Below are 21144 nucleotides of genomic sequence, written 5' to 3'. Positions count from 1 at the left end.
CCTGGCTGTCCAGAGAGGACAGGCTCAGTGTCCAGTCTGGCCACAGACACTGGACACAGACAGACCTGGCTGTCCAGAGAGGACAGGCTCAGTGTCCAGTCTGGCCACAGACACTGGACACAGGCAGACCTGGGTGTCCAGAGGGAACAGGCTGTGCTCCCACTGCCAGCAGGAAGAGACAGAGAATCACTTTCTGCTGTACAGTGAGAAATAGTCTGGGATAGGGCTGGGCAATAGAACGAAAATGTACCGATACCGACGTGAAGAATCTCTCACCGACCTAATTTTGCCCATGTAGGTATGTTCGGTAAAAGCTCTCCCCGCCGTGTGCTTTCATGGGCGGTCCCCTTATAAAACTACAACACCCAGTGTGCTTTCATGAGCGGGCCCCTTATACGACTACAACACCCAGTGTGCATTCATGAGTGGGCCCCTTATACAACTACAACACCCAGTCGCCAAACCCAGTCACGTGCTTCCGCCTGGCCCCACCTTCCTCCTTCATTCGCACGAAGCAGCGAGCCGGGCGTGAGACAACACGAGCGCTTCTGCCGAACCCCAGGTTCGGGCAGGGGCGGCTCAAGTACACATCGAGACGAGCTGGGATCTCAAGAAGATGCAGCGTCGATCGTCTGGTCTTATTTTTTTTGTCTTCAGCAAACATCTGAACTTAGAGAAGTCCGATGTAAACCGTTTCTGCGCCCAGACGTAACACGAGTCGTGGATCACGTAGAGTGCCAGATGTTAAAATGCTCATTAAAAGTTATTCTGTTTGCGTTTCCATGAATTATGTCCTTAAATTATTTGTAAGACATTGAGATCAGATGAGGGTATGTGCAGCTTTAATCGTTTCGCATATTTAAAACACGGATCTTTCAGCATACCATGTAATCCTGGAAGTTCAAGGGTTTCCAAAAAATCGTCGTTAATTTGTCGTTATCCAGGTAAGTGTGGGAAATTATCGCGATATCGGTTTGAGGTCACAGCGCCCAGCCCTACTCTGCGATTAGACAAACATTCTTCCCTAAAATAACAAGGCTAATCCCGGAATTCCCACTCCTGCTGGAATTAGAACAGCTTCCAATCCTGCTGGGAGAGGAAACTCACTAGAGCTGCAGCCCAGTGTGTGATCTAGTGGAGCAGTCAGCCTGTCTCTCGGTACGAGTAGTTCAGGTGGGGAGCTGCGTCAGCATGCGTAGGCTGCAAAGGAACAAGTAATAGGTTTATTCCATGCTGAAAAAAAGAACACAACGTTTTGGCCGTGGAGCCTTCTTCAGGTGTCACTCCAAGAAGGTTCCACGGCCGAAACGTTGTGTTCTCTTTTTTAACATAAACCTATTACATGTCTCTCGGTACTGATCTGTTTCCTGTATGGACATGTACTGTTGTGATGCTTGTATCTGCATTGGCAACACTGAGATAATACTAACTGCTTACACTTATATAGCACTTTTCTGGACACTCCACTCAAAGCACTTCACAGGTCATGGGGATCCCCTCCACCCCCACCAGTGTGTGGCCCCACCTGGATGATGCACCAGTCCTCTCCCCACACAGCAACTCTCACTGGGGAGGAGAGCAGAGTGATGGAGCCAGTTCAGAGATGGCCAGGCCCAATAAAGCTCTTTGAATTGAATTTGAGAGGGAGGAGACACTGGGACACCAGGAGAGAGGCAGCCCGTCAGACTGTGGCAAAACACCTGCACAGGTCCCATTGGTAGAAACATTTTATTCACTTTCGGAAGCAAGGTTTCAATGATCAGACATTGGCTTTTATATACTCCTATGTACAATTCAGTTTTTACTTTACAGTCTTACATACACCTGTACAGAAACGGAAACAAAAGAGAAAAATCTTGAGAACAAAGCAGCCAGACCGCCCGTCTGGGCCCGGGTGTGAGAGAACGGGCCGGGTCCTTCCAGGACCGCCAGAACCGCCGACTGGGAGACGATCAACTTTAAAATGGGAAAAACGGCAAAATGCACAGAACACCCCCCCCCCCCCCGATCCACTGCTCTGTGTACGGCAATCAGCCAAACCCATTCCAGCACTTAATTGGCTCGTTAACGTCTCTCCGTCCCCAGCGCCTGCCCGCTCGTCAGTCACTTCATTGATCGGCGGGGCGATCGAGGTGCGAGGTCGTGTCGGAGCTCTGCAGCGGATTGGCCAGAGTCCCCTCCTGACCCCGCCCCCCACCACGCAGTCAGACGAGTCGTGCGTCATGTCGGCGCTGGAGCAGCAGGGGGCGGCGCTGAGCACACTGTCCGCCTGTATCTGGGGGAAGGGGGTTGGTGGTGGAAGGTGCTACAGTGGGGAGACCAGCTCCCCGTCAGGATCGAGACTAACCCCCCCCCCCAGTGAACAACAGCAGCAACGTCAACCCCACATCTCTACGGGCGCCACAGACACGTGCAGTTCAGACCCACAGACATGGAGCCACAGTTGTCTCTTTAGTGTCCTGTAGTTTTGGGGCGCAGCTTGCAGGCAGGTTGTCGAGTGTCAGCTGCAAGACACCTCGGAGTTAGAATTGGGGGTCTCCGCCAGTCCCACGTCTGTGCGCTGCACACTTCCTATGCTCCAGGCATTCACTAAGAAGCGTCGCAGGCCTCAGTTCTTCAGTAAATTTGTTTTATATATAAAGTTTTTTTTTAAAAAAATGGCTCTTGCACTCTCCCCATTGAGAGTGATCTCTCCCCGGTGTCCAGCACCGGTCAGGCAAAAAGTGGGGGGGCAGCCAGCTACAGGCCTACCCGGGCCACCATATTTGTAGTCCACTTCAGTGTCTCTGGGACTTGTAGTCCTCACAGCAGGAACAGGCAGAGCCCGGGAAGCAGGGTGAGGAGGATTGAGAGGGAGGCCATCTTCATTGCCGTGTTTCCCACGCTCCTCTGAACGTCTGGCATGCGGACCACTGGGTCATCTGCAGGGAGAGGAGGACAGAGAGAGAGGTGACCAACATGAACGCCCCCCTCGGATCTCCAGAACACAGGAAGGAAGCAGGCTTTAAGGATTAGGTCAGGTGCTGCCTTTCTCAAGCAGGCTCAGGTCTGCCTCGGTCAGCAACCCCCCCACCACCCCCTTGAAAAAGATGGAAAAGGAGAGGGGCTTGGTAAGGACAGGGCTGTACCTGCGGGGAGCCGGGATACAGGGTTATGGGCACCCCCTTCCACCACGCGGGGCTGCTGGGAACCTGGAGAAAGAGGAGCAGAGATTAGACTGCTGTTAGGAGTCTAAAGTCTGACTGACAGCACTATAAAACCTGGAGTGGATCAGGCTGCTGTGCACTGGGAGTCTGACTGACAGCACTGTAAAACCTGGAGTGGATCAGACTGCTGTGCACTGGGAGTCTGACTGACTACACTGTAAAACCCGGAGTGGATCAGGCTGCAGTGCATTGGGAGTGACTGACGCCAGTGTAAAACCTGGATCCCGGAGTGGATCACACTGCTGTGCATTGGGAGCCTGACCTAACAGCGCCACTTTCCGAGTCACACGATCGTGCACAGCCGGGCCCCCGCAGCAGCTGCAGGGGCTCCTGCGCTCTGACTGGGGTCAGAAACGGGGGCGGGTCTTACCGTTGGGCCCCGTGACGTCGATCCTGAGCTTGAGGCAGGCCTCCCCGTGGTGGTGGACAGGCTTGGCTGCGGGCGAGAGAGAGACAGGCGCCAGGGTCAGCGAGTCGCCCAGGCGGACGAGGCGGCGGCGGCGGCCCGGTCCCACCCGGCGGCCCTGGCCGTACTCACAGACGTAGTAGTAGCTCTCTCCCTGCCGGAACTCCTTGCCCAGCGTGAAGGGGGTGAACCTCTGGAACTTCTCGGAGAAGCGCTCCGGGCCGTGGGGCGCGAAGGGCCGGGTGCACTCCCAGCGCACCTGCTCCTGCGAGGCGGGCGCGCAGGCGGCGTAGTCCTCGCGCTCCACCATGTACAGCACGTAGCGCTCGGCCTCGTGCGAGGGCACCGCGCCGTGCTCGTAGTGCGGGCAGATGATGTCCAGGTAGTCGTTGAGCCGGACAGAGATGGCGTACTCGTCCCACAGGAACCTGGCGGGAGAGACGGGAGGGGGAGGGTGTCAGATGTGCCGCCGCGTCTCAATTCATTTGTAAGGAAGCAAAACGGCTGCAGTAAAACCTGGAGTGGATCAGGCTGCTGTGCACTGGGAGTCTGACTGACAGCACTGTAAAACCTGGAGTGGATCAGACTGCTGTGCACTGGGAGTCTGACTGATAGCACTGTAAAACCTGGAGTGGATCAGGCTGCTGTGCACTGGGAGTCTGACTGACAGCACTGTAACACCTGGAGTGGATCAGACTGCTGTGCACTGGGAGTCTGACTGACAGCACTGTAAAACCTGGAGTGGATCAGGCTGCTGTGCACTGGGAGTCTGACTGACAGCACTGTAAAACCTGGAGTGGATCAGACTGCTGTGCACTGGGAGTCTGACAGCACTGTAAAACCTGGAGTGGATCAGGCTGCTGTGCACTGGGAATCTGACTGACACCAGTGTAACACCTGGAGTGGATCAGGCTGCTGTGCACTGGGAGTCTGACTGACACCAGTGTAACACCTGGAGTGGATCAGGCTGCTGTGCACTGGGAGTCTGACTGACACCAGTGTAACACCTGGAGTGGATCAGGCTGCTGTGCACTGGGAGTCTGACTGACAGCACTGTAACACCTGGAGTGGATCAGACTGCTGTGCACTGGGAGTCTGACAGCACTGTAAAACCTGGAGTGGATCAGACTGCTGTGCACTGGGAGTCTGACTGACAGCACTGTAACACCTGGAGTGGATCAGACTGCTGTGCACTGGGAGTCTGACAGCACTGTAAAACCTGGAGTGGATCAGACTGCTGTGCACTGGGAGTCTGACAGCACTGTAAAACCTGGAGTGGATCAGGCTGCTGTGCACTGGGAGTCTGACTGACACCAGTGTAACACCTGGAGTGGATCAGGCTGCTGTGCACTGGGAGTCTGACTGACAGCACTGTAAAACCTGGAGTGGATCAGACTGCTGTGCACTGGGAGTCTGACTGACAGCACTGTAAAACCTGGAGTAGATCAGACTGCTGTGCACTGGGAGTCTGACTGACAGCTCTGTAAAACCTGGAGTGGATCAGGCTGCTGTGCACTGGGAGTCTGACTGACAGCACTGTAACACCTGGAGTGGATCAGACTGCTGTGCACTGGGAGTCTGACTGACAGCACTGTAAAACCTGGAGTGGATCAGGCTGCTGTGCACTGGGAGTCTGACTGACAGCACTGTAAAACCTGGAGTGGATCAGACTGCTGTGCACTGGGAGTCTGACAGCACTGTAAAACCTGGAGTGGATCAGGCTGCTGTGCACTGGGAATCTGACTGACACCAGTGTAACACCTGGAGTGGATCAGGCTGCTGTGCACTGGGAGTCTGACTGACACCAGTGTAACACCTGGAGTGGATCAGGCTGCTGTGCACTGGGAGTCTGACTGACACCAGTGTAACACCTGGAGTGGATCAGGCTGCTGTGCACTGGGAGTCTGACTGACAGCACTGTAAAACCTGGAGTAGATCAGACTGCTGTGCACTGGGAGTCTGACTGACAGCACTGTAACACCTGGAGTGGATCAGACTGCTGTGCACTGGGAGTCTGACAGCACTGTAAAACCTGGAGTGGATCAGACTGCTGTGCACTGGGAGTCTGACTGACAGCACTGTAACACCTGGAGTGGATCAGACTGCTGTGCACTGGGAGTCTGACAGCACTGTAAAACCTGGAGTGGATCAGACTGCTGTGCACTGGGAGTCTGACAGCACTGTAAAACCTGGAGTGGATCAGGCTGCTGTGCACTGGGAGTCTGACTGACACCAGTGTAACACCTGGAGTGGATCAGGCTGCTGTGCACTGGGAGTCTGACTGACAGCACTGTAAAACCTGGAGTGGATCAGACTGCTGTGCACTGGGAGTCTGACTGACAGCACTGTAAAACCTGGAGTAGATCAGACTGCTGTGCACTGGGAGTCTGACTGACAGCACTGTAAAACCTGGAGTAGATCAGACTGCTGTGCACTGGGAGTCTGACAGCACTGTAAAACCTGTAGTGGATCAGGCTGCTGTGCACTGGGAGTCTGACTGACACCAGTGTAACACCTGGAGTGGATCAGACTGCTGTGCACTGGGAGTCTGACTGACAGCACTGTAACACCTGGAGTGGATCAGACTGCTGTGCACTGGGAGTCTGGTTCACTTTTGTTGGGGTTAGAATAAACACAAAACAGAGCCTCTTCCCGTCTGCCAGCAGTGCAGCAGAGCTTGTAATCCAGTGTGCGGGGACACGGGTCTCTGGTTCTCCCACTTCAGTAAATGCGAACTGACAGACAAGAGAGCTTAAAACAATATTTGCTTTTCTGCCTCGGCTAGGGCCTGCCCTGGAGCCCCACAGCCCTGTCTAGCAGCAAAACCTGGAGCGGAGCAGAGAGAGGCAGCTGTGCAGGGCAGGTCCCTGCCTGCCTGCTTGCGTGCTCTGGTAGGGAGAGAGAGAGAGAGAGAGGTGTTTGTGTAGGCTGTCCCGAACCCCTGCGCTCTCTTGCTCAGACAGCGACTGCGGCTCGTCTCCAGAGTGTTTTCTTAGGCGGCACGCGTGTGTTTTTAAGGTGTTAGGTTTCAGGTACCTAGCAATTTTCGTGGTGCCGACTGCTCTGTTCCCACCCCTCCTCCCCGTCTCTCTCACTCATCTCTTCTCCTCCTCCTGCACAATCCCTCGCTCCCCTCTGCCCGGTCAGCAGACAGGGCTGTCCGCCCGCCCTCTCGGTTTATGATGCTGTTTTAGTTCTGCCTCATTAGCTCATAGCGTGCTCCCCTTCTCCCTCTCGTTAGCCGTTGTCCAGGGACCCCTGATTTTGGGCAGAGACAGTCTGGCTCCACAGGCGCCCCCTCTCAGCCCCTCGGGGGGACACAGGTAACCCGATCTCCCCAGCCCCTCCTCCGCAGAGCGGGACACTTCTCAGACTGCTCCCTGCTCTGACCCCTGAACCCAAGTCAAAACTCCGAAACATTCCTCCCAGCTCCTTTCTGTGCCAAGAGCCCTGCTCGCCCCTGGCCTGCCGCCACACCACTAAGTGCGGTCCCGTGTCTGGGTCAGGTCAGAACCCCTGAACCCCACCCCTGCCAAGATCCGACACCGCAGACACCCCGGCACCACTGAACTGTCCCCCCCACACGCACACGTTGTATTCCCATACGGGACAGTTACTGGCGACAAAAAAAAACTAAAACACACAATCCGACGTTCCCCAGCCCGTCCCGGAGACGGAGACTGGACAGGAGGCTGGCTGGACACCCAGACCAGACTCCTCCGACCCCCAGTCTGAGCCCCAGCAGAGCTGGCGAGAGAGACAGGCAGGGCAGGAGCATCCCCCCCGGAGGAACCCCAGCTGATTAGCAGGAACCCCCTGTCCCAGCACCGATCGCCAGAGCCGAGCCCCACCCACCGGAGCGCAGCGCCGTGGACAAAACAGCACAAGAGCCTTTAATCTCTCACTTGTCCCAGAGCTAATTAGACCCCATCCCACCCCAGAGGGCAGCAGGGCCGTTATCTCCCCGTCCCCCGTCTCTCCTTTTGTCTCAACAGGCTGCCATTTCAATGTGAATGTCAGATTGTCTCAGGGCACAAAGGGAGGTGACTGGGCTATAATTAAATTACTGATGAGCTGGACTGAGTGTCTTTACAGTTACTCTCCAGCTCTGATGATGATGAAGGAGTGTTCATGTGAAGATACAGAGGAGCTGGACTGAGTGTCTGTACAGTGACTCTCCAGCTCTGATGATGATGAAGGAGTGTTCATGTGAAGATACAGAGGAGCTGGACTGAGTGTCTGTACAGTGACTCTCCAGCTCTGATGATGATGAAGGAGTGTTCATGTGAAGATACAGAGGAGCTGGACTGAGTGTCTGTACAGTGACTCTCCAGCTCTGATGATGATGAAGGAGTGTTCATGTGAAGATACAGAGGAGCTGGACTGAGTGTCTGTACAGTGACTCTCCAGCTCTGATGATGATGAAGGAGTGTTCATGTGAAGATACAGAGGAGCTGGACTGAGTGTCTGTTTAGTGACTCTCCAGCTCCGATGGGGATGAAGAGGGTGCTCTGCGACAGTCAGAGTGGGCAGGTGAGGGGTTAAATTAGCCGTAATGAAAGCAGACAGGAGATCTGAGGAGTGACCCCTGAGGTGGGGGGTAATTAGCCTGAACATCCTCCCTCTGGCTCTGGCTCCTTGCCCACAGGGGTGGGCTGGTGCCGAAGGCAGCAGGGAATTTGAAATTCCTCAAATTACAGCCCACAGCTGGCCGGCTTCCACCTAACCTGCGCCGGACCCGACTCCCGGCAAAACCCCTGGATTTCTCAACACGGACCCGCAGACAGCACAGAGAGGCCCTGCCTCCCCCCGGGATCCGTGCTGGAATTCTGCATTCCGACAGCGATATCCCGGCACCGCCACCGCAGCCGCCCTGTACCGAAGTGTGGACTCTGCTCCGAGACTCCCAGCGCTCCCCTGCTCTCCCGCCCACTCCACACACTCCACTGTGACAAGCTCACAGACGCCATTTGCTCTCAGACTGGTGTCGGGAGTGCTGGCGTGAGCATTAGACACTCCATCTGCCCCGCAGAGACACAGAGAGACACAGAGAGACACAGAGAGACACAGAGAGACACAGAGAGACACAGAGAGACACAGAGAGACACAGAGAGACACAGAGAGGGAGGGAGGGAGACACAGAGGAGCAAGCAGAGAGACACAGAGAGGGAGGGAGGGAGACACAGAGAGGGAGGGAGGGAGACACAGAGAGGGAGGGAGGGAGACACAGAGGGGAAGGGAGACACAGAGGGGCAAGCAGAGAGACACAGAGGGGAAGGGAGACACAGAGGAGCAAGCAGAGAGACACAGAGAGGGAGGGAGACACAGAGGGCCAAGCAGAGAGAGACACATTTGTGTCCTTGTCCTGGGCTGATTTATTATTATGCCCAACAACAACAAAAACCACAATCTGAACCTCACACCCTCTCGATCCCAACACTGCCAGCGCCACCTCCACACGACCTTCACTCCCGGAGCCTCGTGCTTTTCCCAGTGCCTCCCCCAGCCCAGCGCCGGACAGTCCTGGAGCGGGTGGAGCCCACCCAACCCGACCCTCGGGCTCCTGGAGCCGGGGCAGCGGAGGAACCCCGTGTGAGCGGGGTTCTGATGGTATTCGGACCTGGGCTGGTTCTGGGGCTCCTTTCAGAGCTCGGCGGCAGTCCAGTCTGTGCTTTAACGGCCACCCCTCGGACCCCTTCAGCGCTGTGAAGGCTGGGGTCAGACCCTTGTGTGGGATTGTGTGGGGACAGGTGCAGGATGAGTCCGGGCATGAGGCAGAACCCCAAAGCCCAAGTCTATCCTGGAAGCAGAGAGCAACTTGGGAACACACCCGGAACAGGACGTCACTCCGTCAAAGAGCACGCACACACTCTCCACTTAACCAGCAGAGAAGCCACACAGACGCGGGACAGGACAATCGGAAGACACCACTCTGCTGACTCCAAGGATATCTCTGCTCCTGCTCTTGCTGCAGGGGTGACGTCTCCCTCCAGCGCTCGCACAGGGCTCATCCATCAGTCCCGGGACAGGAGCAGAGCGAGGGGGAGGGGTGCTGCGGTCTTCACTGACTGGGAGGAATGTGACACAGGGTCAGAGTGAGCAAACAGCACACTGCCCGGCACACTGCACCCCACTACACAGCACCCTACGCCCCGCTACACAGCGCACTGCTACACTGCCCAGCACACTGCGCCCAGCTACAGTGCCCTGGGCCCAGCTACACAGCACACTGCTACAGTGCCCTGGGCCCAGCTACACAGCACACTGCTACAGTGCCCTGGGCCCAGCTACAAAGCACACTGCTACAGTGCCCTGCGCCCAGCTACACTGCTACAGTGCCCTGGGCCCAGCTACACAGCACACTGCTACAGTGCCCTGGGCCCAGCTACACAGCACACTGCTACAGTGCCCTGGGCCCAGCTACACAGCACACTGCCCGGCACACTGCGCCCAGCTACACAGCACACTGCCCGGCACACTGCGCCCCGCTACACTGCCTGCGCCCAGCTACACTGCCCTGTGCCCAGCTACACTGCACCCCACTACAGTGCCCTGGGCCCAGCTACACAGCACACTGCACCCCACTACAGTGCCCTGGGCCCAGCTACACAGCACACTGCACCCAGCTACAGTGCCCTGGGCCCAGCTACACAGCACACTGCACCCAGCTACAGTGCCCTGGGCCCAGCTACACAGCACACTGCACCCAGCTACAGTGCCCTGGGCCCAGCTACACAGCACACTGCACCCCACTACAGTGCCCTGGGCCCAGCTACACAGCACACTGCACCCAGCTACAGTGCCCTGGGCCCAGCTACACAGCACACTGCACCCCACTACAGTGCCCTGGGCCCAGCTACACAGCACACTGCACCCAGCTACAGTGCCCTGGGCCCAGCTACACAGCACACTGCACCCAGCTACAGTGCCCTGGGCCCAGCTACACAGCACACTGCACCCCACTACAGTGCCCTGGGCCCAGCTACACAGCACACTGCACCCAGCTACAGTGCCCTGGGCCCAGCTACACAGCACACTGCACCCCACTACAGTGCCCTGGGCCCAGCTACACAGCACACTGCACCCAGCTACAGTGCCCTGGGCCCAGCTACACAGCACACTGCACCCAGCTACAGTGCCCTGGGCCCAGCTACACAGCACACTGCTACAGTGCCCTGGGCCCAGCTACACAGCACACTGCTACAGTGCCCTGGGCCCAGCTACACAGCACACTGCCCGGCACACTGCGCCCAGCTACACAGCACACTGCCCGGCACACTGCGCCCCGCTACACTGCCTGCGCCCAGCTACACTGCCCTGTGCCCAGCTACACTGCACCCCACTACAGTGCCCTGGGCCCAGCTACACAGCACACTGCACCCAGCTACAGTGCCCTGGGCCCAGCTACACAGCACACTGCCACAGTGCCCTGGGCCCAGCTACACAGCAAACTGCTACAGTGCCCTGGGCCCAGCAAACCCCTTAACAGGAGCTGGCACTGCTCAGACACAGCAGCGCCCCACGCTCCACTGGGTCGTCCCGCACTAACGCGCCCTGAAAGGGGGATTAGCTCGCCAGCCAGGCGTTAACGAGAGGAGCTGAACCCCCCGCATGGCAGAGAGCCACAGGGTGGGGGAGGTCTGGACCGTGTCACCCCGATTCCGGACTCCCAGCGCAGGGCGAGCGAACAAGAGCAACTACCGGCGCGGCTGACCAGCAGGGGGCAGTAGGGAGCAGCAGAAGTCTGAGCACCAGAGGCCGAGGCTGGGAAAGAAAGCACTGGGGGGTACAAAGAGAACCCCCCCAGCCCTCCTCGCCTGCGACAGTGGCTTCAGATCGTACCCACACCTCTCTGATCTTCTGCAGCGCCCCCCGAGAGGAAGCGTGCTGCCAGCCCTGGCGAGAGGGAGGAAGCCTGCACCGCCGATAAGAGAGCAGAGGAAGAGAGGGAGGGGGGGGGCGCGCGGGAGGGAGGCGTGGGAGACAGGACAGGCCGATTTCTGCTGGCGCGAACGGTGTGAAAATCAGACCCCTTTCACAAGAAACCAGCGTATTCCTAGAACAAGCGCTCCCCCACCTCCCACCACCACCACAGGCCTCTGTGGGAGCTTCTGCATCAGGCCCTGCACAGAGTCCACTCTGTGGGAACCAGTACCGGAGGTCACAGTGTGGCATTTCCCCACTGTCCTGAGGGCGTGCGTCTCCCACAGTGGGCAGCGCGAGGGTACGGTCTGCATGTGTGCGTCTCCCACAGTGGGCAGCGCGAGGGTACGGTCTGCGTGTGTGCGTCTCCCACAGTAGGGAGCGCGAGGGTACGGTCTGTGTGTGTGCGTCTCCCACAGTGGGCAGCGCGAGGGCACGGTCTCCCACAGTGGGCAGCGCGAGGGCACGGTCTGTGTGTGTGTGTGCGCGTCTCCCACAGTGGGCAGCGCGAGGGTACGGTGTGTGTGTGTGTGTGTGCGTCTCCCACAGTGGGCAGCGCGAGGGTACGGTGTGTGTGTGTGTGTGCGTCTCCCACAGTGGGCAGCGCGAGGGTACGGTCTGTGTGTGTGCGTCTCCCACAGTGGGCAGCGCGAGGGCACGGTCTGCGTGTGTGCGTCTCCCACAGTGGGCAGCGCGAGGGCACGGTCTGCGTGTGTGCGTCTCCCACAGTGGGCAGCGCGAGGGCACGGTCTGCCTGTGTGCGTCTCCCACAGTGGGCAGCGCGAGGGCACGGTCTGTGTGTGTGCGTCTCCCACAGTGGGCAGCGCGAGGGTACGGTCTGCGTGTGTGCGTCTCCCACAGTGGGCAGCGCGAGGGTACGGTCTGCGTGTGTGCGTCTCCCACAGTGGGCAGCGCGAGGGTACGGTCTGCGTGTGTGCGTCTCCCACAGTGGGCAGCGCGAGGGTACGGTCTGCGTGTGTGCGTCTCCCACAGTGGGCAGCGCGAGGGTACGGTCTGCCTGTGTGCGTCTCCCACAGTGGGCAGCGCGAGGGTACGGTCTGCCTGTGTGCGTCTCCCACAGTGGGCAGTGTGAGGGCACGGTCTGTGTGTGTGTGTGCGTGTGTGCGTCTCCCACAGTGGGCAGTGTGAGGGCACGGTCTGTGTGTGTGTGTGCGTCTCCCACAGTGGGCAGTGTGAGGGCACAGTCTGTGTGTGTTTGCGCGCGCGTCTCCCACAGTGTTTGTGCCTGACCCAGACGGACACCAGATAAACACCCCCCGCCCCCCTCCGATCCTGATCTGGGAAACAACAGGGTGTCGCGGAGGACAATGCAGAATGAGTGCTGTTCACACGCACTGCTAAGCACACACTCGCATTCTCACGCTCACACACTCGGTTACACTCTTCCCTGGATTATTTACTCCAATCTCGGAGCTAATTACCATTTAGGACATCCTGGGAACAAGAGGGGAACCTGATGTGACCTTACAGGACAGCATGTGTGGCTGCTGCTAACAGCCGTGACCTTTCACCCCTTCAGGACAGCGGTAGAGTGTTGGTTCAGCAACTATTAGCTCCTATTGCTGCTACAACTGCTCCTGTAGCCAATACTGCTGTTACTGCTCTAATACTGTACTGCTGCTGTCACTGGAGCTACTACTAACAATATTACTACTGCTGTTACTGCTCTAATACTGTACTGCTGTAGCTCTTACTACTGCTGTCACTGGAGCTAATACTAACAATATTACTACTGCTGTTACTGCTCTAATACTGTACTGCTGTAGCTCTTACTACTGCTGTCACTGGAGCTACTACTAACAATATTACTACTGCTGTTACTGCTCTAATACTGTACTGCTGTAGCTCTCACTACTGCTGTCACTGGAGCTACTACTAACAATATTACTACTGCTGTTACTGCTCTAATACTGTACTGCTGTAGCTCTTACTACTGCTGTCACTGGAGCTAATACTAACAATATTACTACTGCTGTTACTGCTCTAATACTGTACTGCTGTAGCTCTTACTACTGCTGTCACTGGAGCTAATACTAACAATATTACTACTGCTGTTACTGCTCTAATACTGTACTGCTGTAGCTCTTACTACTGCTGTCACTGGAGCTAATACTAACAATATTACTACTGCTGTTACTGCTCTAATACTGTGCTGTTTTAGCTCTTACTGCTCTAATACTGGAGCAACTGGAGCTGTTACTGCTCTATTACTGGAACGTATCAACTGCTAGGCGCAGCAGCTAACATGCTGCTGTTAGCCGCAGGCTGGAAAACCATGCTCTCTCCCGCGTTAGAAAATGGGGAAAACCCTCCCGCAGCCCACTTCCGACCGGGATTTCCAGCCCAATGAACAGTCCCCCTGATCGGCTCCATCTCGGACCCTAGACCAGAACGCTGGCCGGGACAGCGCCGGCTTGCTCCGACCAGACCCGCGGCTCCGTGTTCCGGGGGGAGGGAGTGTGCAGTTTGAACAGCACGGAGCCAGAGAGTGGGAGGCGCGGAGCTGGGATTCCACAGCAATCTGCTCTCTGCCCTTGGGGCGTGGAGAGGTGTGGAGACTGTGGCAAGACGAGCTGTTTTTCCCAGGAGTACGTGTTCAAGATAGACGCTCCACTCTTCCAGATCTCACCCCCTCTCCCCTCTGCATCAGTGAAGCTCGTTTCACCTTAACTGGTCCACCCCTGATCTGTGTGCCTCCTGTACAGTGTGTCCCCCAGTGGGGCTCTCCTTCAGTGGGGCTGCTGTGGGTCCCCCAGTGGGGCTGTGCTTCAGTGGGGCTGGTCTGTGTCCCCTTGTGGGGCTGTGCTTCAGTGGGGCTGGTCTGTGTCCCCTTGTGGGGCTGCTCTGTGTCCCCCAGTGGGGCTCTGCTTCAGTGGGGCCGCTGTGGGTCCCCCAGCGGGGCTGTGCTTCAGTGGGGCCGCTGTGTGTGCTTCAGTGGGGCTGCTGATGAAAGGCACTAGATATCAAGTGGAGGTCAATGCTCTGGGCATGTGCGTGAGCGAGAGTGTCCCAGCTGATCCACACACACAGCTGCAAAGAGCGCCAGTGAAAAACACTTCCTGTCCTGCTGAGCAAGATCCCAGCACCTGCGGAGCCATGAAGAGCACCGCAGTGTCTGCTCACTTCCTGGCAGCGCTGCGCGGAGGACAGAGCGGGGAGGGAGCGGGGCAGGGCGTGGGGCTCCCTGTCCCTGCTTGCACAGCCTGGGAAAAACACTGCTTCTCCAGACCAGCTGGAGCTCCAGTCAGTGTGTCTGTGTTAACCCCTCTCTCTCAGTGCAGTGTTCATGTACTGGAGAGTCCAGTCAGTGTGTCTGTATGAACCCCTCTCTCTCAGTGCAGTGTTAATGTACTGGAGTGTCCAGTCAGTGTGTCTGTATGAACCCCTATCTCTCAGTGCAGTGTTAATGTACTGGAGTGTCCAGTCAGTCAGTGTGTCTGTATGAACCCCTCTCTCTCAGTGCAGTGTTAATGTACTGGAGTGTCCAGTCAGTGTGTCTGTATGAACCCCTCTCTCTCGGTGCAGTGTTAATGTACTGGAGTGTCCAGTCAGTGTGTCTGTATGAACCCCTCTCTCTCAGTGCAGTGTTAATGTACTGGAGTGTCCAGTCAGTGTGTCTGTATGAACCCCCCTCTCTCAGTGCAGTGTTCATGTACTGGAGTGTCCAGTCAGTCAGTGTGTCTGTATGAACCCCTCTCTCTCAGTGCAGTGTTAATGTACTGGAGTGTCCAGTCAGTGTGTCAGTATGAAACCCTCTCTCTCAGTGTAGTGTTAATGTAGCGGAGTGTCCAGTCGGTCAGTCAGTGTTAATGTCCTGTCCTACTGCAGGCCCAGGTTCATGACGGTCTGAACCAGGCAGGGAGAAATTCCACTGAAGAGAACAGGCAGGAGGAGGACTTTTAATTGTTACTGCTGCTCTCAGCACAGTTCCAGCGCCTCGACCTGCTCGCCCCGCGCAGCGCAGAGCGGGGCACGGGGAGGCCAGATGGAGCCGGCGGAGAGCAGCGATGAGCACCGGACGCGGGGTTGCAGAGTGCAGAGGAAACGTGGGGAAAGACTGCGTGACTCACACCTGTATCACAGAGCACGTCGGCACACCACACCCTGCACAGCACAGCTCAAGTCTCCTTCCCAGAAACACCACCTGGGGGCCATTACTACTACACCGCCTGGTCACGCTCCCACTGGGCTCTACCGCACTGTACTGCGCTTTTACCCTGATCTCACTGGGCTGTACTGCCCTGGACTGTGCTTTTACCCTGATCTCACTGGGCTGTACTGCCCTGGACTGTGCTTTTACCCAGATCTCACTGGGCTGTACTGCCCTGGACTGTGCTTTTACCCAGATCTCACTGGGCTGTACTGCCCTGGACTGTGCTTTTACCCAGATCTCACTGGGCTGTACTGCCCTGGACTGTGCTTTTACCCTGATCTCACTGGGCTGTACTGCCCTGGACTGTGCTTTTACCCTGATCTCACTGGGCTTTAGTGCACTGTATGGTGCTTTTACCCAGATCTCACTGGGCTTTAGTGCACTGTATGGTGCTTTTACCCAGATCTCACTGGGCTTTAGTGCACTGTATGGTGCTTTTACCCAGATCTCACTGGGCTTTAGTGCACTGTACTGTGCTTTTACCCTGATCTCACTGGGCTTTAGTGCACTGTATGGTGCTTTTACCCAGATCTCACTGGGCTTTAATGCACTGTATGGTGCTTTTACCCAGATCTCACTGGGCTTTAGTGCACTGTACTGTGCTTTTACCCTGATCTCACTGGGCTTTAGTGCACTGTACTGTGCTTTTACCCTGATCTCACTGGGCTTTAGTGCACTGTACTGTGCTTTTACCCTGATCTCACTGGGCTTTAGTGCACTGTACTGTGCTTTTACCCTGATCTCACTGGGCTTTAGTGCACTGTACTGTGCTTTTACCCAGATCTCACTGGGCTTTAGTGCACTGTACTGTGCTTTTACCCAGATCTCACTGGGCTTTAGTGCACTGTATGCTGCTTTTACCCAGATCTCACTGGGCTGTACTGCCCTGGACTGTGCTTTTACCCTGATCTCACTGGGCTTTAGTGCACTGTATGGTGCTTTTACCCAGATCTCACTGGGCTTTAGTGCACTGTATGGTGCTTTTACCCAGATCTCACTGGGCTTTAGTGCACTGTATGCTGCTTTTACCCAGATCTCACTGGGCTTTAGTGCACTGTACTGTGCTTTTACCCTGATCTCACTGGGCTTTAGTGCACTGTATGGTGCTTTTACCCAGATCTCACTGGGCTTTAGTGCACTGTATGGTGCTTTTACCCAGATCTCACTGGGCTTTAGTGCACTGTACTGTGCTTTTACCCTGATCTCACTGGGCTTTAGTGCACTGTACTGTGCTTTTACCCTGATCTCACTGGGCTTTAGTGCACTGTACTGTGCTTTTACCCTGATCTCACTGGGCTTTAGTGCACTGTACTGTGCTTTTACCCTGATCTCACTGGGCTTTAGTGCACTGTACTGTGCTTTTACCCTGATCTCACTGGGCTTTAGTGCACTGTACTGTGCTTTTACCCAGATCTCACTGGGCTTTAGTGCACTGTATGGTGCTTTTACCCAGATCTCACTGGGCTTTAGTGCACTGTACTGTGCTTTTACCCTGATCTCACTGGGCTTTAGTGCACTGGACTGTGCTTTTACCCAGATCTCACTGGGCTTTAGTGCACTGGACTGTGCTTTTACCCAGATCTCACTAACCAGGACCTGATGACACAGATCCACAGTTTTCAGGGAGAGACAGAAAGCAGGCAGATGTGTATCTCATGTCTGGGAGTCTGCATGTAAAAAAACACGAATTGTAATCCAATCAATTAGGCTGAGCATAATTAAATCAATGAGGGAGAGAGGCGCGAGGCGGGAGCAGGGACCACATCACTGATCCACTCACAGAGCACTGCTCGACCCCAGAACGCACAGAGCCCCTTCATACAAAGAATACCCAGAACCGCCGACAGACCCTAATCCTCCAGCAGACGGAGGGCTGCTATTTTTGAAGTGCTTTCAGATAATCCCCAAGTGACAGAGCAAGGAGGGAGCTGGGGGGGGCAGTCTGCCCCCCCCCACACACTATTTGGAGGTGGAATGTTATCTCCCCATCTCTGATCTCTTCAGGCACTGACATCTGACCTGGGACGTTGGTGTTGTCTAAGGGAGAAACCTGAAGATCTGTTTGGGTTTGAAGGAGGAGAACTGGCTCCCAGGAGAGTGGTCCACTCCAGGATTTACAGTGCTGTCTGGGAGCCTGAATGACAGCTCTGGAAAACCAGGACTGCTGTGCACTGTGAGTCTGAATGACAGCACTGGATCAGACTGCTGTGCACTGGGAGTCTGACAATATTATAAAACCTGGAGTGGATCAGACTGCTGTGCACTGGGAGTCTGATAGTATTACAAAACCTGGAGTGGATCAGACTGCTGTGCACTGGGAGTCTGACAATATTACAAAACCTGGAGTGGATCAGACTGCTGTGCACTGGGACTCTGATAGTATTATAAAACCTGGAGCGGATTACACTGCTATGCACTGGGAGTCTGACTGATAGACCTGTAAAATCTGGAGCGGATCAGAGATCTCTCCCTCAGTCTTATCAGGTAGTTGCTCAATCCCAGCCGAGGAGGAAAGGTGCCGCACACTCCTGGTGGCTCTGTCTCAGAAGTACAGGAATAGGAGCTGTTTTCCGCCTCAAGTCTACGTGATTCCGGGTTATGCAAGAACTATCTTATCTTTCAATAACTACCTGGTAAAAAAAATCACAACTCCTTCTGCTTTCACCCGTGCCTCAGCAACTGATAGAAGTCAATAAACTATCGCGACTCGCACTGAAATATCGAGACTCGATAGCCTCCCGGGAACACGTCAGTACGTGTCGAAACCGCTTTTCATTCCCTGCCAAACCAAATCCCAGCTTGCACAATCACACCCTCGAGAGGGGGGAAAAATAAACACGCTCCCCGCCGAACGGCGCAACAAAGAGGCGAAAGAGTGGTCTCTCGGCAGACCAGGAGGGGAGGACAGCGTCCGTTCACGGGGATCAGCGCACAACAACAACAACAACTTGCGCGGACCAACACACACACACTCGGACTGCTGCAGTCGGGGGAGACCAGCTGTAGCTCCGCAGTTTCCCGAAGAAGTATCACAGGGGAAAGTCAGCAGCCTCCCCTTAGACACATACCTCCGCGCAGCGCGTTGTCGATCCTGGCCAGTGAGCGGTCAGAGAGAACACACGCACACACACAACGTGCACAAACAAGTCAGGACGCCCCGAAACTTCGCACGCCGCAGAACCCCCTGGCCCGGTCCGCTCAGCCCAACCCAGGCCGTGCCGGGAGGTTCCGTCTCCTGGACAGAACCCGTCCGAAAGGCACCGAGCCTTTTTAAAAAAAAACTGTGCACGCCAGCCACACGGCACGGTCAACAAATCACAGCCTTTAACAAAACACGCACGCACATACACAAACACACAAACCGCCGCACTACGGCGCTGCAAGAGAGGGGAGCTCACCTGGTGTTGCTGCTGTTCCAGTAGACGCTGTGCCTCTCTGCCGATGCCACCCATGAGCCCAGAGCCAGGCAGGCGAGCCACAGTACATCCATATCGCTCGCTGTCCCGGAACCAACGAGTACGACCAAAGACCGCCGGCCACTACCTGTCGTGAGGCCGCACCTTAGGAAGTACTGGCGATTGAAAGTAGAAGAAAGTATTTGGGGGGTGGAATAGACTTCCTTAAGCTGGAGCTGTTTGCTTGCGGAGATAAGAAATATCGATCCACGGACGAACCACCTCAACCGCTTCGCTGATCACTAGGGATGAGAAAACTTCGGCTCTGGTTTTGTTCAAACACCAGCCACCTGTCCCCCGCCCCCCTCTGTTCGACAGCCAATCGTACGTCTGGAGCTTAGTAGACCCCGCCCACACGTAGCCCTTCGTTTGTGCTCCGCCCATCCACGCATCCCTGGCCAATCAAGAGCCGTGTTTGCGCCCCAAAGACCCCTCCCTAGACGCTAGAAGGTCTGGCCCCGAAACACTCCCTGTTATTCCGGACTCACAATAACAATAATGAGTAACATCGATCGGTGAAGTCATCTCCCGTAAAGACAAATGAGTTACGTATTAAAAACAACAGATACACTCTTCCCTTTATCTGTGGCTGCGCCAAAAATTGAAGATCTGGCGATTATTTATCAAAGATTTGAATAAAGTCCGGACTCAGAGCAAACAGTGGAGCATTGATTTATTGTCAGTGTCTGCGTGTGCAAGTGAACGGATAAGACTGGGAGAGAGAGGGATAGGAGACAGGAGAGAGGGAAGTGGAAATAGAGAGGGATAGGAGACAGGAGAAAGAGAATAGAAAGGCATAGGAGACAGGAGAGAGAATAAAGACAGGAGGGAGAGAATAGAGGGAGAGGAGAGAAGGAGTAGAGAGTGATAGGAGACAGGAGAGAGAATAGAGACAGGAGAGAGGGAGTAGAGAGGGATAGGAGACAGGAGAGAGAATAGAGGGACAGGAGAGAGGGAACAGGGGTTAAGGAGAAGGGAGACTCATGGGCTGCTGACTTTCAACTTGCTGAAATGCTTCTATCAGCTAATTCGTTAGCTCCATTTTCTGCACGAGTACGAGCACCTTTATTAATATCGTCGTCAGGGCCTGTTTCACCTGAACGCACTGCGAGTCACATGTCATGAACTGCAGCGTGCTGCTGTTGTTATTGATCAACACTGTGGTGGGACGGACAGGCAGTCTCTGTGGTCGGAGACAGATTCCTACAGTGCACGCACTCTCTCCACACCCTGTGGGCTGAGGAGCAAGAGGACCTGGGTCTCACGTGAGAGTGTGTGATCGCTCAGTGCACCTCCTCTCTCTCCCTGATCATTACACCTCCTCTCTCCTCTTCTCTCCCAGAGCATAGTACCTCCTCTCTCCTCTCCCTGATCAGAACACCTCCTCTCTCCTCTTCTCTCTCAGATCATAGTACCTCCTCTCTCCTCTCCCTGTTCAGAACACCTCCTCTCTCCTCTTCTCTCTCAGATCATAGTACCTCCTCTCTCCTCTCCCTGTTCAGAACACCTCCTCTCTAGTCTCCCCGACCAGGGCTCATCATTTATCATTATTATTATTATTATTATTATTATTATTATTATTATTATTATTATTATTATTATTATTATTATGATGATGATGATTATTATTATTATTACTATTATGGAGGGGCTGCAGCTCTGTTCATTTTCTTACATCAGGAGGATTGGGTGCAGTTCTGACCCTGGCAGGTGTTGGAATTCTGGGATTAGATGTGTTATTTTGGGGAAGAACGTTTGTATAATCCCAGAGTATTTCTCACACTGTATCAGGAAGTACAGCTCTGTCTCTGTTTCTAGCTCTTCATCCGTCTCTCTCTCTGTTCTCTTACGGCTCCAGCAGTAGAACTTCTCTCTCTCTGTCTCTGTCTTCGAGGGTCTTGTGTGGGATATCCAGGGGCTGTCTGTGTGTGGGGGGCTGGAAGGGAGGGGTTGGGTATCTTTGCTTCCAGGTGTTTTGGG

The 21144-nt window shown here is 55.4% G+C and overlaps 1 protein-coding gene across 1 annotated transcript; it reads right to left on the bottom strand.

Moving 5' to 3' along the window:
* Positions 1-1709: 1709 nt before the first annotated feature.
* efna1b (ephrin-A1b) lies at positions 1710-19426 on the bottom strand. The gene is made up of 5 exons (XM_088620581.1): positions 19108-19426; positions 3745-4040; positions 3577-3642; positions 3129-3191; positions 1710-2921 (listed from the first exon to the last, which is right to left on the bottom strand). The coding sequence occupies exons 1-5, from the start codon at positions 19197-19199 to the stop codon at positions 2803-2805; spliced, it is 636 nt and encodes a 211-aa protein (XP_088476707.1). The 5' UTR covers positions 19200-19426; the 3' UTR covers positions 1710-2802.
* Positions 19427-21144: the final 1718 nt, after the last annotated feature.

This window comes from Lepisosteus platostomus, chromosome 26 (genome assembly GCF_059453375.1).
Source record: "Lepisosteus platostomus isolate fLepPlt1 chromosome 26, fLepPlt1.hap1, whole genome shotgun sequence".
In the NCBI taxonomy this organism is placed as follows: Eukaryota; Metazoa; Chordata; class Actinopteri; order Semionotiformes; family Lepisosteidae; genus Lepisosteus; species Lepisosteus platostomus.
This window is presented reverse-complemented; position numbering and strand designations above follow the sequence as displayed.